Source organism: Podarcis bocagei (assembly GCF_964188305.1).
Source record: "Podarcis bocagei genome assembly, chromosome: 4".
Taxonomy (NCBI): domain Eukaryota; kingdom Metazoa; phylum Chordata; class Lepidosauria; order Squamata; family Lacertidae; genus Podarcis; species Podarcis bocagei.
Genome location: NC_138128.1, coordinates 42,480,537 through 42,499,271, shown reverse-complemented (window position 1 = coordinate 42,499,271; position 18,735 = coordinate 42,480,537). Strand labels below are relative to the sequence as shown.

The 18,735-nt window shown below is 41.9% G+C and overlaps 1 protein-coding gene across 1 annotated transcript in view; it reads left to right on the top strand.

Annotated features, from left to right (window-relative positions):
* HS6ST1 (heparan sulfate 6-O-sulfotransferase 1) overlaps positions 1-18,440 on the top strand; it is a 192,005-nt gene extending 173,565 nt beyond the window's left edge. Inside the window, exon 2 of the mRNA XM_081191119.1 lies at positions 11,005-18,440. Within this exon, the coding sequence (XP_081047245.1) occupies positions 11,005-11,713 (709 nt within the window). The 3' untranslated portion in view covers positions 11,714-18,440. The remainder of the gene's footprint in view (positions 1-11,004) is intronic.
* The last annotated feature ends 295 nt before the right edge of the window (positions 18,441-18,735 follow it).

Here is an 18,735-nt window from a genome sequence, read left to right as displayed (position 1 = left end):
TGTAATTATTGTTTTTCAGAATTGCAAAAGCAATTTAGGAATGCAGGATTTAGAAACACTCAATAATGCAACTGTAGTCAAGCTAAGCGAACTTCCTATCAGACTACCCAACTCCTTTTTAAACAATAGGCTACACCTAATATGTGCAAAATATTAAACTATATTTCAGGCCTGTTTGTGATTTGGTTTTTAAGAATCAATCCAAACAGATCAAGGCACAGCGTTTTTCCAGAGTTAGCTAGCTGGCCATGTGCTGGGAAAGAACAAGGGATGGTGCAAAGAAATAATTCCAGTTGCTCTCCTTGGGCATGCTTAACTGTTCAGCGCAAAATAATGGCCACATGTCCGTGTCAGTCAAGAGTATCAGGGGGGGGGGGGACAAAAGCATGTGCATAGTGTGCATGCATGTACATTTGCCAGCATGCTGTTATTCTTAAATGTCCATCTTTTAAAAGGGCACAGGAGTTTTCCTAGGGAACAGTAATGCAGAAGATTTAGTTGTTTTTTGGTGCTCTTAAAAGGGAGAAGCTGATGATGGTGAAAGAAATGAAAAGGAAGGGATCTGTGAAAGTAGGCTGATTACAAAATACAAAAAAAAATGAAGGGAAAGGGCAGGAGGACGTGATGAAAACGAATGTGAATTTTAGGAAGAGAGGAGAAATATAATTCTGTTGCTTAATCATGCACAGTAGGTCAGAGGAGCCTTTGCAGATTGCAACAGTGGAAGTTGAGGATAAAGGAATTCAGCCCTGATAGCTTTTGACATCGAAGCTTGGAACATGCAAGGCCAAAACACCAGATAGGGCCATAAACTTCTAGACGAAAAGACATTTACTATTTCTTACAAATCTGTTTATCTGAAAGAAGAGGGCTCCCTGTGAAAAAATAAAATTTTCCTGGCCTCAGCAAATTACTTTTGTCACACCCAGAAAGTAAAGAAAACATGCTGCTCCAGTTTCCCCCCCCCCTAATAGTGCTTAATATTCACTCCTATAATGAAAAGAAACAGAAGAAACTATTCCTTTAGCCAGGTACATATTGGAGGGCAGGTAGATAAGGTCACTGTCTATTCCCAGCCTTTCCTCTAGCTTGTCCTGGTACCAGCCGCCTGGTCTGCATCTCCTGTTCACTATGTAAAGTAAGTAAGAAAGGAGAGAAACCCGTATGAAATATATCTAGGCAGCTGAACAGAAAGTACTGTACAATCCTTTGTGGTCTGATTAAGCCAATGTGTACAGTGGTTCAAAATGTCTGTAATGGAGAGTTGTAGCCTGCTGCTAAACTCCATTGGTCCAGTCCTTTCTTAGGTGCCTTTTCTACCATACCAGTGATCCTAAAGTTGGAAATAAATGTAGAGGAACAAAGGGCTGGATGGATCTCTTATCTGATTCAGCTTGATGGCTTCTGAGTGCTTAAATTCGGTCAGCTAAACAATTTTGCCATCACATTACAGGATGTCTGAGATAAGTCTTTGGGTGTGATTATTTCTACACTGCAATAATTGCTTTTGTTATTTAAGAAGCCACTGCAGGTTATTCGGCTAGCCATTACATATGTCTAGACCAGACCGTTGATACAAGTTAGCCTGGTGCTTTGTGCAGCATAGTACTATGGCAATTGTGCACTCCTCTTCAAAACAGGAGGAAAACCTTAATTTCCGGAGAAAATGTGCTATGGTCTTTTCAGGCAAATGAAGTTGAAACCACGAATTGCCCTGCTGTTTCCAGATCAGCAGTTTGTGAAAAATGATTAATGAGGCTCATAAAGTCTCTAGCTGCATTTTCAGAAAGCAGTGGTCTTGGTTATTCTACTAGAATAATGAATAGTTTTGCCGTGTTCAATCGGCAGTGCATTTCCAAGCCGCTTGCCTTCTGGAGAGCAATCTCATATTTCAAGCCATGTTCCCATTGCACTTCTAAGACCAAGTTTTCACCACCATTTTGACCATTTCTATAAGATGTTTCCCTCCCCTGTTTGCAAAACCACTTGACTGTTGGCAGTTTCTATAGGTGTCATTCACAGCAAGAGCTTTGTGTGCCACATAAAGTGCAGAGAACATCACTTCACATTTTTCTCCTTTGATTTCTGGGTTCCTCTCTGCTGCTGGAGATAGTCTCTCCCCCCCACAAACCTAGGTGTGTACACCTGCTATATGTCAGTTTCTCAAAGAGAGTAAATGTAGTTGTTAGGTACCATTGCATTTTCATTTTATTTCCAGAGGCTTCTGCATAGTCTGGTGTGTAAATGTATGGAAGTTGTGCCATGCCAGCGATCAGTTCAATGCCCCCTTCTTAAACCACTGCAACAGCTGTGTTAACTGGTGTGTTTTGCTACAGACTTACAGATGACTATTGTTTGAGTCGCTTTATAGTAAATCATTCAAGAATCTATCCTAGCTGGTAAGAGGGAAGATCGGAAGCAAACAGAGCATGATTTACAGCACCATCTGGCAAATCAATCCACCCCCACTCTTTGTTTTATTTTGGTATAGAATATTTTAATTCTACACAAATGTGTTTTCTTTTTATCTGATATTACAGCACTAGGATTTTCCACAACCGAATACTAGTAATTAAATAATAAGTGCTTTACCGTATCTGTCTGACTCATCCTCACAGCAGCCCTCGGTGAAACATTAATCACTAATATTCCCAATTTAACAGATGGGAAAGTGAGTGTAAAAGAAAGTGTGATACCCAAGACCACCCAGGGAGGTCAAAACAGAGCAGGGAGATGGCCTGAGATTTGGCATTCTGCCTGCATTCCATGCAAGCCATACTACTTCCATCAATCTGCTTTAAGGTCTTTATGCTCTTGGTACCCACAACTGTATCTTTATGTTGCCCTTTTTTTCAATGAGTTCAGGGCACCACGCAGAGGGCACGTTCCCCTCTCCATGTTCCCCTATCAGACAAGGTGTTGGAATCAGCTGATAGATAATGGCTGCCAAGGTCACACAATAACGTCCATGACTGAGTGGAGTCCCAGGCTTCACCAGGCCAGGACTGATGCTCTAGTCTAGCCCATGAATAGCCAACATTGTGCCTTTCAGTTGATGACCATTGGCCATGCTGGCTGAGAGTTGTACTCAAACAACACATGAAGAGCACCATGTCGGCTACCCATCCTCCAACCACTGCACCACACAGGCTCTCATTTATGTCCCAGAAGTGGCCTTTTTCTCATTGCTTGTCTTTCATTCAGTCTAACACTTGCTTCGCTTGGATCCAACTAATCAGAGAAGCAGAACAATTTGATCACATTCGAATTAAATTTAATTATAAAATTCCAGAGGGGTAGCCATGTTAGTCTGTTGCAACAAAAATGGTACATTATTTTGGGCCTCAACACTACGAAATTATTGTGGCATAAGCTTCTGCAGGTTTGTGGTCCTGGTGTGTGCACTAATTAAAGTAAATTACTAGTATTTATACAAACCATAGTCTCCTACTTCAGATAATACAGGGAACTGTGGTTATTGTAAAACCTGAAGTAGATGCTTCCAGACTCCTCCTCTGACAAGCAAAACTTGAGTCTCCCCACAATTCATTTCTGTCGCCCATGTTTTCTTGTTACATCTCCACTGGTGGCGAGAGAGATAAAATCATAGCTTTGATTAGACCACCTGGTATTTTGAATGCTGCAAACTCTTTAACCCCAGTAGTTCCTTCATTTGGCACAGATATTTAGCAAAATAATAACAAACATAGATTTAATTACTGGAGTTTTCAATTAACGGCAGACAGGCTTGAAGGGCACCAAATAGCTGTTCTTTGAAAATGGTGTTTGTGTGGCTTATTTAAAGTATAGCAACCAACTGTTGTTGTCCAATGTTGCCTGATTTATTTATTATTGATTATTTGGATGACACTGCTGAAGTATTAATTATACTCCCTCCATATTGTATTTCTGCTCACTTTCCTTTTACAGTCCTGGTCTTTTGACCTGTTCTCCATGCAAACAGCTACTGGATCAGTGTTATCTGCTGGATCAGTATATAGCATGTGACAGGGCCACCGAAAGCATTCAGTGAGTTATGACCTGCGAACGGAGGAGTGTGTTCATGAAGCTGCTCAGCATTTCACATCATAAACAATTCATCTTTTTAACTTCCCAAGGGTACCATCCATCAAGGGGTTTTTGTTTGGCTTTTTTTAAAAGGTCTTTTATAATAAATGCAGCTAGCAAAGCACACATTCACTTGATATGCACAAAGCCATGACTGCTGGAAACATGAAAAACATAACGGTTTGTTTTGCTACTCCTCCCCGCCCCTAGCCCCCTTTAATAGCCTAAGAAAAGAGGACTGGATTTTTCTGGCTTTTGTTAATTTGTACTGCAACCATTATTTTGCATAAGCATGTATATATATAGGGAAGTATGTGTGTGTGTTTTCTTTTCGCTGGTGACATTCGGAAGTCTGAGAGCTTTGCAGGGGAACAGGAAGAGCTATAATAAGGTGCCATATGAGAGGAAACAGGTTGAGGAAAATTAAGCCTATTTTCTACCAATCATTATACACATATTAAATTACATTCAAACAAACAGAGAGGGCATGTTATGTAAGGATGGAAGATGAGAAATGGAAATCGAATCGTGTGGCGTCAAATGGTAAAAGACTTCTAGGGAAGTGGCTTTTTCAGATTTTTCCTTTACAGGGAAGTCCATTACATAGTTATCAAATAAATTCCTTTAACACAGAAGCAAGAGCACAATGAATTAAGAGCTCTGACTTGTGAAACAGGCACTTTCAGTCAACAATTTTATGCAGCCAAAAGAAATTCCATCCTTCCTCTTTCTCAATGCGTTCCCAGTACATTCCTTGCCGGTCTTTCTGACCCAAGAACTGTGTCTTCTTCACCTTCAGCTAGGACAGAAAGTATCTAAAATGTCTTTTTGGCATGTTCCTTAGGTGTAGTGGGGGTGTGTGTTTTTGTGTGTGTTTGTTTGGCTGTAGGTTGCTTTGGGCTGCCTTAGGCAAGATAAAGCGAATTATTATTATTATTAGATAAGTGTGTCAGGTCAGAGTACCCTTTTGACCTATATAGTGGTACCTCTGGTTACGAACTTAATTTGTTCCGTTCTTAACCTGAAACCATTCTTAACCTGAGGTACCACTTTAGCTAAAGGGGCCTTGCACTGCCGCCGCACAATTTCTGTTCTCATCCTGAGGTAAAGTTCTTAACCTGAGGTACTACTTCTGAGTTAGCAGAGTCTGTAACCCAAAATGTTTGTAACCTGAGGTGTTTGTAACCCGAGGTACCACTGTAACTACATTGCACTCATGGCTTGAACCAGTAAAAGTGTTCCTTAGGTTCATTCCATATGGTAATTTATCATGTCAGTGCCCATCTACTTGGGAGTAAGTTACTGCTTGTTTCTTCCTAGCTAGTGTGCATCCCCATATCATTTTTGCAAGCATAAGGTGAGTCCTTTGCTCTTTGTTCAGCCAGACACGAAATATGGGTTAATTGGCCCAAGTGAGACTGGTAAAGATGAATCATTTCCCAATGCTTGGCATGGCCTGGTCATATGGTCCTAATCTTCCTGTACATTTTAACCATGGTTTTTTACAGGCTATGAGTCCTTTATACCGTAATAGGCACACAGGATACAGGTCTGTGTGAAGGAAATAAGCACTTTATTTCTTGCTGTACATTTTAACTAATTAAAAAGTACAGCAAAGTTAGGACCAAATGACCAGGAGAAGGGCAGGTGGGCCTGTTGTACCAAGACGAAGGCACACTTACTCCAAAAACGTTAAAGGAGATGGCACAGTGGGCTGCAAGGTAGTTTATGGGAAAAAACCACGTAATGGAAAATGGGAAATGTGGGTTTGAACCCCCCACACTTGTAAGCCCCCCACCCTGTAAGGGTAGGTATTGTGTTGTAGGAGTCCTGACAGTAACAAATATGCAGTTGGCAATGTCAATTTATTCATTTCCGTATCAACTGAAAAGTCACTTATGTGCACAGGCTTTCGTTTGGTATTAGTTTGGTTAGTTAGCCTTATGCAGGAAATATAACTCACACGGCTGGTTTGGAGGTTGCCATTTTATTCATGTGGTTATTACTCCAAATTACTGTTAAGATTTTAATGTATGCTTAAGTTTTATGGATGTTTATATGGTTGCCACCCACCCTGAGAACATAGTGATGAAAATATTCTAAGTAAACAAGTAAAAATTTCAGAGCCATTAGAATGGCCGACTGCCTAAGTGGCAACTCTGGAAGCAAGAGAGAATCCTATCTTTCTTTTCTGTAACAGATTGGTGACCTCCTGTGTGAATGGCTCATTAAATGGCACTGTGTTTGATGCAGGGATAACCTTGGAGAAGGGATCGATAGGAGCACAATAATTTGCTTAATTGCTTCCATGAAGCTAAAAAAATGAATTAGGCAAAGCAGCAAGAGTTCTTCTTTTGGGGAGAGAAAGGCTGACACAAGAAAGCTTACTCTCTAGGTACTCAAAGCCCAGGTATATTTTTGCAAAAGTCTAGACCAGATAAGCCCTCCTGCATTTTATCACGGGCTGTTAGCACCAAGGATAAACACTCTGGATTAAAGCAATGCCCTATAGCTTGCGATATAGGCAAAGTTGAGGTTGGCATGGAGGACTGTCTTTTTCCTGAGAAATATATATATTCTACCACACTGTTAATATTTGTTTAAACAAAGCTTGAGTTTTATAGAGGTAGGAGTTTGACAATTCCCTAATGCGGCTTCCCTTCCTGTCCCAGTTTCTCTTGCCAACCATGAGGGACTAAAGTGGAAACATTTAACAAGATGGAGCCTCATTAGGCTATGGTTGCAGGCCACCAAAAGACAATGTGTAGAGAGCCATAGCTCAGTGGTAGATAACCTGCTTTGCAGGCAAAATGTCCCTGGTTCATTCTCCAGCATCTCCAGGTACGATTGGAAATGTCCCGTCTGAAACACTGGAGAGTCACTGCCATCCAGAATTGACAAGACTGGGCTAGATGGACCAGCAGTTTGACTAGATAGAAGACAGCTTTCAATGTTCCTGTGTTATGCCTACATGAATGTTGTTGTGTGAGAGGAAACATCTGTTGTCCTTTTTGTCCATTAAGAAAATAATGATCTAAAACACCCTTCATCCGAAAGGGATCCAGGGCAGTGTCCTATAATAACATCAAATACATTATAATCAAAGCACATGCAATAAAGTAATAAAAACTAAAAGAGAAAAACCAAACGTAGCCCTTTTAACATGGCTGAGCAAACAAGGATGGCTTAACCTTGCTGGAAGCCGCTCAGAGTGGCTGGGGAAACCCAGCCAGATGGGTGGGGTATAATTATTATTATTATTAACCTGGTGCTGAAAACATCCTAAATAACCAGTCTTCATGTCCTCCTGTAGTGCATAAGATACGGGGAGCCAGTTCAGTGGTCGCATCTGAAAGATCAGCACCATGAAGGGCAGAGACCAGCCCTGCCAATACACCCACAGCTATAGAATAGGAAGGATTAGCATACAGTATAGAAATAGTACAATCCTGTACATTTCTACTCAGTAGTAGATCGCTTTGGGTGTGATTCACATAACAAACCCCATCAGTGGAAGCCCTGTGCAAGGGTGAGGAAAACATGCTAAGGTAATGTCAATAAAAAGCTAGGACCAGAGTCTCTGTGCCCTGCAGTGGCTGCCTGGTTCTTTTAGAACACATGGTTGTGTTTCCCTTTCCGGGAAACCCAAATCCCATCCTGCACCATGTATTGATCACTGGCAGAAGTTCCATATCTGGTTCAGAGCAAGTCATGCAAACCAATTTAGAAGCAATGAATTTCCACATATTTGATAGGTGTATGGGGTTTATATTTTACTTAGCATCCATCTGGGGTTTCTTGACACAGGATTTGGATGATTGTGCAATTGTAATCATCCTCCACTGCCAGGTGGTCACCTTTCACGGCGGAAAATCCTAGCTCTAGGCAGGACTGCAGTAATAATAAAATACTGCCTCTTGGAAGAGCCAGGGTGAGGAGGGGACGACTTAAAATTATATTTGGAACTTCTAGTCTAAAGACAGATACATCCACCAGAGTTCACCCTTTTTAAAACTAAAAGGCTATAATGTTTCGAATCTGTCACTCACTCTCGCTCTCTGGAACATCTGGCATCAGTCATCACTTTCCGGTGCCTTCCGTTGTCATATTTTATCCCTGCCTGTTAGGGGTTTCTTAGCACTGATAATTTAAATCATAGCTGCATCCTGGTCAGAGACGATGAATCATTATTATGGGCTGCTATTAAATGGAATGAGAAGAGAAAGAAACACATGGGAAGTTGACCCCCCCACTCACCCTCTATGGTTACTTATTAGACAGTGCGACATCTTTAGCTTGGTGAGAGCCTGAATAGCAGACATTCCTATTTGCTCTGCTTACAAAAGCAGAAGTTGAAAGACATGCACTCCGGACTTCCTCCAATGCCCATTAAATGAAATTAAATTTCTGTCAGTGTGACTTCAGCTGGGGGGCAGGGGGAATGATGCATTCAAGACCCTCGTGAGTTACCGTATTGGCCTGAATATAAGCCTCACTTTCCCCCCAAATTCCGACCATGAAAAGTTGAAGTGTGGCTTACATTCGCAACCTTACGGAATGCAACCAGGAGTGTGGGACAAACAGTGCCAGGAGCACGGCAAAGCGGCAGCCACCCCATGTGTAGTCCCCCATCCTCTCCCCCAAGGCCAGGAAGGGAGAGAGAGAGGAAAGGGAAAGGCCGCTGGCAACACAGTGCAGCTCTCCCCCCCTCCCCCAGCCCAGTATGCAGCCAGGAGCAGCAAGGAATGGAACGGCTTATATTTCAGTATTTCCCCCCTCTATTTTCTTTCCCCCTCCAATTTTAAAGGTGCAACTTATATTCAGGTGCGGCTTATATTTGGGCCAATGTGTTATTAAGGAGTAAGGACATACCATTGTTTGCAGTTTAATTTCTTTGCCAGTGTCTTTGGTGCACTTTTAAATGAAATGGCTGCCTTATGCAGCAGTGGGTATTGCCCATGAAAGAGAAGTCACATTGGAACTTTTGGTGGGTGGAAAACTTACCTGCTGGTTTTAAGAAGGGCAATTTTTTATTTTATTTTTTATGTTGGGCATCAAGGCTTAAATACAACCATGTACATCACTAGATAATTGGTGACCTGCCTCCGCCGTAAAGTGCAAGGTCATTGGGAAGGAAGCTCTGTTTGAGGTGATGAATTGTGTGGTGCCAGATTCACACACACAAGTCTTTTACTTGACGTTGCACTCATTGCCCGATGGACGTGCATGTGTCCTTAGTATATTTCCAAACAGCATAATATTGTCTCAGTCTACTTCAGCATTCAGCCTGTTAATTTCTGTTTGCATTTCTCAAGCAATGCTTTCAGCCATGGTGTATCACAGTCAGGAGGAAAGTGATTTGGGGTTGGCCATGTTAGAAAGTGTGAGCAACCATTTTCAGCCTTCACCGGCAACATTGGTCACATGCCAGTGGTGCCAGGCTACACTCCAGCCATGCAAATCCACAGGTTTCTTTCTACACATCCATGTCCCACATCTCTCCATCCTCCCTCCAGGCAAAAACACTTCGGGAGAGTGCAGAGTAGGCCAGGGCCTGGGGAGATTCCAGCAATGCTGTAGTTATGCCTGGGCACTCTGTGTGTGAAGTGTGAGTTATCTAAGTAGTAACTATTGACCAGTGCTCCAGAGTGAAACTTCTTGACTGAATTTTAAGGTGCATGGTAGTCTGAAAGGCCAGTTGATCCCTAAAGCAAGCAAGCTATATGAGGGTGGTAAATCATTTGAATTCCATTTATTTATTCTGACATTGCAGTATGTTGCTGGAAACAAATACAATGAAGCATTCCTGAATTTTTTTTTGGGGGGGGAGACGGAGATGATTTCTGATTAGGGGAATGTAATCCTTTTGTACATAAGTGAGTTTATCAAAGAGATTCTTATGAGAAAGAGGAGACCAATTGTAACTGCATTTAGATATTGGTCTGTTTTGCACTTCATGGTAAGCTATCGTTCAAAATAAACTATGGTTTTCTATGAAGCTGCAGTCTGCATTAAGCATTGTGCAAACCATGATAATTGGAAACCAAAGCTTATTCTTGATTTCTACACATAAATTGTCTGGAAGAAGCAAACCATGAGCACTGATTCATACATTATGCTAAACCAGCACTCTGGTTTGCTTTATCCTGACTGGAGACATGGATGAGTGAGACTGAAGTGTGCATCATTGTGCATTGTGCACCAGCATGTTGCTTACAGCAATAATTTATGGCTGAACATGATGTGCAAACTCTGGGAGGAAAAATATGAATCCCTGTTTGGGGAGTAAATAACCAAAGAATTGGCTGGGTTCCTGGATTCAAAACATGGGGCTAAATTTACTCCAGCAGGAGAGAGCTGCAGTAGCAGAGTCTAAACTCACAAAAGTTAAGCAGCAGTTAGCACCACACTTGTCTCATTCTACAGCTTGTTAGAGCTTTTTGTCCCTTTTAGTCTGCTTGCAAACATCTATTTCTACCCCTCTTGCAATGAACAGACCAAACACTGCTAAGTATGTTTAAAATGATTTACTTATAAAACATTCCAAACATCAAATTCATGCCTTTATCTAAGCAGCAAGTGAGAACACAGGCAGAATGCTCTTGGGTAGGAAAAAAACAGGGAGATAACTTCAAACATGTGCTGTGAACGTGGAGCTTGCTTAGACACATCTTTCTTGGTCATTTACATGGCACAGAGAACAAGGGAACAGGAAGTGGGGAGGTGACTTAGCTAAGTCTAGGAATCCAACACTATTGTCTTAACCTCTTCATGCACCAACTTGTACTCATGCATAGTTATATTTGACTGCAATTTCCCACACAAAGCAGCTCATTGATTATTGTCCCATCTTCTATATACGCTAGGCCTCAGAGCGCCAAACAGTTATATTACAATGTGTATAGAATCCTTACATACAATTCTTCTTTCTTACAGGAAGTTTTATTACATCACTCTGCTGAGAGATCCTGTATCCCGTTACCTCAGCGAATGGAGGCACGTCCAACGAGGAGCCACCTGGAAAACATCCTTGCACATGTGTGATGGCCGGACGCCAACCCCCGAAGAGCTGCCATCATGCTATGAAGGCACAGACTGGTCAGGCTGTACTCTTCAGGAATTCATGGATTGCCCATATAACTTAGCCAACAATCGCCAAGTGAGGATGTTGGCTGACCTGAGCTTGGTGGGTTGCTATAATATGTCCTTCATACCAGAAAACAAGCGAGCACAGATACTGCTGGAGAGCGCTAAGAAGAATCTCAGAGACATGGCCTTTTTTGGCTTGACAGAGTTCCAGAGGAAAACACAGTACTTGTTTGAGAGAACTTTCAATCTGAAATTCATCAGGCCGTTCATGCAGTACAACAGCACAAGGGCAGGTGGAGTAGAGGTAGACAACAACACCATAAGGAGGATCGAAGAACTTAATGACTTGGACATGCAGCTGTACGACTATGCAAAAGACCTCTTCCAACAGCGATACCAGTACAAGCGGCAGCTGGAGAGGATGGAGCAGAGGATAAAGAATCGGGAAGAGCGGCTTCTTCACCGGTCTAATGAGGCACTTCCCAAGGAAGAGACGGAAGAGCAAGGGCGCTTGCCTACTGAGGACTACATGAGCCATATTATAGAGAAGTGGTAGCCTTGACGGAATTTTATACTGAGAACAGGATTTTAGGGTTTCCATAATAAAAGAACATGGAATTAAAAACAGCAACTCTTATTTAAACAAAAAAACAAAAAAAATGGTCTGTAAAACAGAAGGTAGAATGCTTCTATAAACAAAGGGTCTTTTTACTGTTTCTTATAAGACCAATGGGGTTCTTAATAAAATAAAATAAAACAAAAAAATATTAAGGAATCAATCCTAGAGAGCTCAGAGTTTAAAATGCACAAGCGTAGGTCCCCCAGCTCTGACGCCAAATACAGTGTAATGTTTCATATCCTCCTAGATGCAAATCTAGAGGTCACGGATAGTAGCTTTGTAACCACTGTTCTCCCTTGGCAAGAGTAATTTGATCCTCAGAAATGTCAAATGTTTTTCTCCCTTGCTCAAGCGAGGTTTTCAGTTGCGAAAGTCATAATAAATGGCAGCGAATTTGCCAGACGGTGACTTCCCTCCAGTTTCAGCTGCTTGGCTTCAAATGGAAAACCATGGTCAAAAAGAACAGAACAGTATCAAAACAAGCAATCAGAAAGGGAAAGGGAAAGTTGAGAAAGAGAAACATTCAAGGAAGCAAAATACAGCCTGGACCACAAATCAAGCACAGAAGTTTGAATACATGGCACTGGTTGACCTGCATGCACACACTCCCAATCCTACACACTGCACTACCAAAACAACCGGTGGGTTTGTGCACAAAATATTCTCAGCTTTTACCTCATGGGCAGTTATTCAAATGCTAACTACTAAATCCCACATAAAACCAAACATGGGTTCTTATCACATATTCATGAAAACGTCCTTTCCTAGAATTAACTGGGGGGTGGGATGCACCAATCCCTGACATTTAAAAGGAGGTAGTCTATGATGTTCCCTGCAAACTGCTGATCACCACATTGTTGGCTGTTTTCTTGCTTATGTTTATGCTTCAAAACACTCTTTGCTTCCAGTGGGAAGGCATTTTATTTGAATTGGCACAGATATTACATATTCAAAATGCTCATTGTTTGGCATTCCATGCTGTCCTCAGTGCCCACGAGTGGTATGGAGTATAGGGCTTCACTTTAAGCGTTCAACTGGGCACAAACTCCATTGATTTCAATGGGATTTAGAAGCAACTAACATTTGCTGCATTGCATCCACCAGCTGTAGGAGTGCTGCTTTGTTGAACTTAAGAGGCAGTGTTACCACTGTTTTCCAGGGTGGGCAAAGCCTGCCTTGCCTTTGTCTTTTTTTAACAAAGCTGTAGCATTTGGAAAACTGGGCATCTTGACTGATTCTCTGCTTCAGGCACTCTCTGGTGTTCTTTTCCAGCCTGTAATAACCACAATAATCCCTTTTCCTCTCTCTCTCTCTTTTAACATCTAAGTTTTGTTTGGAGAGCATCAAGTGATAATTTGATCTCCATCCAAAGCATGTGTCTTTCTTTTCTACTAAGCCTTTCTGAAAGGGGGGGGGGGAGGCTCAAGCAAGCTGTGTTTGTCACCTTCCTTCCCTGTTCCCTAGGATGCAAATGACTAGGTTATAGATGAAATCGAAATAAGCTGGCAGTTAGGTTGATGCTCAATGGATGGACTCGCTATGTATCAGAGAGAAAACTGGAAATATAGAAAGAGAGGCTGATATACTTATTCACAAAGAAGCACTGTCATTTCCCATGGTTTGTAATGGATTTCCCTCTTCCTAGGCTACTCTTGTCTGCATAGTTGCCAAAGCTTTGGGTTCCAAACTGTAGTGTGTGTGTGTGTGTTTTTTTCCCCAGAAGGAGGGAAGCCATGTCTCTAGTATAGAAGCCTGCCTGATTAAGCGCACAGAGCTTGTTATGTCTACGCATTCTCTACAACCAGTCAGTGAAAAGGGACTTGGAGTGATATGGAAATTAAAAACCCAGTAAAAAAAATCCCACCCCATGCAGGCTGATTGAAAAACCTGTCCTTTTCTTTCAGTGTTTCTCTGATCAGCCCAAATGCCCAGGTGCTCCTGATTAGCCCACACTGAAAAATATGCAAGTTCTTAAGTACTTTGCCAGATCTATTTGTCAATCAGTACTAGTGTGGGTCTTGTATGGGCCTGGCAGTGTTTCTAGGAATGCCTTCCTGTTCTCTGAGTGTGCACAGCTGGCTAAAAAGATGCCCTTGAGGTTTAGGACAGGAAAACTATCTCATCCTAGTTATTTTGGGTTGCTTTTTTTAAAGCATTATTTTGGGTAGAGGAGGCTGCAGGTTAAAAATCCTACATTTGGGGGTGAATGGCAGTTTGCTAAATTCCCAGGACACCTGTGCATTTCTGTAACTAAAGAAACTCTTTACAAACAAAAGCAAATGCTACTATTTCACATTCCCTTTTCTCACAAACGTATGTGTGCTATGAAGAAGCAGCTGTTCTATATGCAGAGCATGTAGCTTTACCTAAAGGCTTTCTACTGTGCATTCATAGTTATGGATCTATAATATAAAAATGGTTGCAGCAGCTAATCCATATTCATAGCGTGGAGACTGGAGAGCCTGCTGTGTTATACTTTGCACGATTGGTAGCAGGTTCCAAAGGCCAAACTCTGCTTCCACATTTTGTGTGGTTAAGGATAAAAGTGGAGTGTTTTGTTTGTTGTGCCTAAATTTTATTTCCACAACAACCTTAATGGATCTTGCCTGTGGAAATCTTAGACCTCTGGGGAGATCAATGGTAGTCTTTCTCCAACATTTTCTTTGTGTAGCATTGTGTTTTAAGAACAGACTAAGGAAATAAAACTACTGAATGTTGTTTCATCAGCTTCCCTTAAATCTACCCAAGGAAGGTGAGTAGGGTTCCATACCTACTCCATAGTAGGGACCTCCATACCTGCAGCTGGTGGAGGGGTTCCCTATTTCAAGTCCCAGCTTTGACATATTATCTCCTTCCCCTGAATTTTCCTGTTTACAGATCAAAAGCAGTAATCTTAAACCATTACAAAAATGCTTATTAGTAGGCATGTCATAATTTGAACTTAAAAGCCTAGATACCACTGAAGGAACTCAGGGTGCAGCTAAATGGCTAAGAAGCTATAATAGAGTGCAGGAGGCAAAGGGAAACTGGTCTGTGGCTTTCTTGAGGGCTGAGAAGAAAAGAGTGTGATAGAGTCTTTGCTTGGACACCAAATGTCCTTTCTTGGGTGGCTTTAAGCATTGAAGGGCACCCAACATTTTGGTGGGTAGTGTTTCTGCCCTTTCACCTCCCGTGTCATTGACTGAACTTTTCCTATGTTGACAGCAACGGCGTATAAAGTTTGTAGTCTTGGTTCCAGAGAAGTCTTGCAAATATCTACTGCAGCCACTGAAAATCAACATCTGTATTCAGCCATGTGAGCGGCTACTGCAGAAAAAACACTTCTGGCTCAGGGCAAACTTCTCCCCCCAGTGCTCATAGCTTTCCACTATTGCAGTCCTTAAGACAGTAAGCAGGTTTTGTAGTGTCAGCCAACCACCTAAAGTCACACTGAAAGTGATTGAGAAATGGTTTTTCATGGAAGCCGTTTGGAGCAAAGGGCCAATGAAAGAGCTCTGAAGGAACAAACACAATACCTTTAAAGTACATTCAAAGTACATTGTTTCCCTCAAAGTATTCTGGACACTGTATTACCCCACACAAAGTTACAATTCCCAACAACCCTTAATAAACTACAATACCCAGAATTCTTTGAGGGGAAATACACTTCAAATGTGCTTCAAATGTGTACATGCTTTAAATGTGTGTACACAGCCTATGATAGATCAGACCCTAGCCTAGCAAAACATTTTCCGTAAAAACAAGATATATTAGATATGTTGTTTATCGGCCATCCCTGCAAAACTATTTCCAGAAGAAAGCATTGTTAAGAATGCTTTCCAAGTGAATAACAATGCAGGATGAGGCTGAGGGTAGCTTTTCCTAACAGTGGTTGTACTAAAAATAAAAGTTGGAGTGAAGAAATCTTCACAAAAAGAGGTATTAAGTAGCCAGAAGAACTGCTGCCGCCTTTGCTTTTGATTTTTGTGTCTTACTTTTGCTGTGGTGTCTACACTGATTCTTCTGCCCTTATACGGGAGGGGTAGCCAACATGGTGCCCTTCAAATGTTTTTGGATTCCAGTTCCCCTCAGCCTCAGCCACCAGGACCAATGCTCAAATCTGATCGGAGTTGTGAGTCCAAAAATATCTTGAGGACATCATGTTGGCCAACACTGTAATAGAGAATGAGACAACGCCTCCTAGTCAGGATACATAAATAGAACTTCCAGGTTCAGAAGCAGCTGGCCTCTGAATACAATTTGCAGTTGAAGGCAATTGGCCTACTATCCTGCTTGTGGGCTTCTCAGAAGCAGCTGGCTGGTCACTCTGGAAACCAAGATACTAGGCTAGATGGACCATTGGCCTGATCCATTTGGGTGGTTCCTCTGCTGCTAAAAAGCTGAAAGCTTTACGGGGATTGGTACAACTGGGCTTTTCTCACTCTCCCTGCACTCAGGAGCAATCCATCTGTGCAACAAGCAAACCAAGTCAGAGGAGGTCCATGCAATATTAGATTGTAGTACAACCTGGTAAGCTATAGACCTCACTTCCTCCAGGGTCTGTCTGGCTATAAGAGCATATGGAGGGCAATGGCAATTCCAACACATGCACACAGAACATGAGAGAATAAAGGCCAGTGTTGGTCCAGGATCCTATGAGATTCCAGCACAGCAAGACATTGACTTGGGAAGCAACCTTAGCTCAGTGGTAGATTCATGCAGAAGGTCAGTGGGCTAAATGGACAAATAATAGACAGTGGGCTAAATGGACAAATAAGCTTGACCTGCTTTAAGGCAGCTCTCTATGTTTCTTCTTCACTCCTCAGAAGCATTCTGGCCAGCACATGTCTACTCTGATCCAAGGAAGAAGGTGTAGCCTGCAAAGCTTTGCAGCATCTCTACTAATACCTTGCCTGGATCCTGTGTAGCAGGAAGGAACCAGGCCAAACAATAGATTGCTTGATTTGTGCAGCAAAGGGTCACAATGGCATACACAGTATGACTCAAGCCCCACTTTCAAGGAACTTCTCCTTAGGCAATTTGAAATACATGCTCATTTGGGTTTTAGGCTGACTATATCACCAACAAGGATGTTCAGAGTGTCTGCAAAGAGCTTTCCTTGGGGACCAGGTGCACTTGCAACACCTGACACCTGCAGTGCACATCCTCATTCAGCCCACTCTGATCCCTCAACAGGCATGGCTAATAGCACACTTTGCACTGTGCAGTTTCCGCATGAGGCTATCTCTTGAAGACACGTACCTGTCTAGCAGAAAGGCAGGTCAGAACTTTCACAATTTAGTGCTAAAGTGTCAAAGCTGGAAGTAAGTTATGCGCCTTAATCATAATGGGAATGTCAGTCTCATTGAAACTTGTAGATGCTCCAGAATAGTTCTGACCAGGCTGCGGCTGGTGCTATAATGCCTTAAAATCCATTTCAGCCATGCAGCTCTTCATAGTTAATGATGAAAGGTAACGAATTGATGCCAGCACCACGGAAATCCTCATACTGTTCATTCCCTCCACTGTTTTACAAAGCATATGCTTCAGATCGCAGCTCTGCTCAGTTTTCCTCTTTGTTGAATGATGCATTATCACATTCCACTAGCAGAAACAAATTCAAGGGTTGAATTAAAGTCCCTTAAAGCACAGAGCAATTACCCAACCAAATAATTGTCACCAGGAGTTGACTGCATGCACCCCTGCGCTGATCCATTGAAAAGAGGCTGGGTTTTTCTTCTTCATTATCATTTTGCTCTACCGTCAGTGAATGTTTTGGTTTCCAATAAAATCTGAAGGGCATTATATGCAAATGAGCCTCTGCCCCCACCCCACACTTTTCTCTGTGGTTTTACATTTCTCTTCCCCTTTCTCAGGTGCTCCTTCTACATGCTGAACTTGGGAGCCATGCTATGAAAAAAAAATTATGTTAAAATTATTTTCAAAGGACGATTTGTTTTGTACATGTTGGAGTATGTTTTTAACTTATTTTTATTGCCTCTTTCAAACTGCTTTTAAAGTGCTTTTTGAAAACATTTTCACTGTGACGTTCCTATACTCCTGTGTTAATCGCTGGACAAATCCTCGGGCATCGCCAGGCTTTGCCAACATAAATACTCTTGGAATCAAATGAGATCTATCTTGTGTCATGTTGCTTGCTTTGCTCATGTAGTCCTTGCTTTCCCCATCACTGCCTGAGAAGCACCAGGAACCGCATGGACAATCCACACACAGGATCCCATTTCCCTTCCTTGAGTGTTTTTCTCTGCCAAGGAACAGAGTGCTACTTACGATCTCTCTAAACCAAGTCCCTCCCTATTTTTCCACCCTCTTGAGATCTGAGAACAGGCTCTTCTGATCAACACTGACTGAGAGAAGATCCCAACAGTTGTTTTCCAGTGGACTGAATCTGTAAGGTCTGCATGTTCGCTGCAGGAACTAAAAGCAATGTTTAATTTGAATGAAGCAACATTTAAAGCTTTATATATTTATTTATCACATCTCTCTTTTTTTAAAAAAAAAAGTGTTAATGAAAAGGAAGCCTGTTTCCTTTTCAAAACCTATGACGAAAATGGACAAAGCAAAGTAAAAGGAACAGTCATCTAATTGTGGTTTTTTTCCCCTTTTCTTTTTTGTCTAGATCGAGACTGGATGTTAGCAGATTAAAATAAACCCTAAAAACATTGTTTGGTGTACATGTTATCTTTGTTCTGCCTCTCCAGGCTCTGTTTTTCATTGATTTGGCTAGTACTAAAGTATGACAAATCCCCGGGCCTTTATTACAAGGGATGGAAGTTGCCCTGGTTTGGTGTGGGGCAGATAGGAACATGTTAAAATGGGCTATGGGTGCAGAACTTTTCACAGGTTTTCCTGTTCAAAACAGAAGTAGGCAGCATGCTCATTATAACATACGTAGTTTGAATGTGAACACTTGGGTGCTGGGCATGGGGGACTGTGTTGTTTGGGGTGTTGTATCCTAA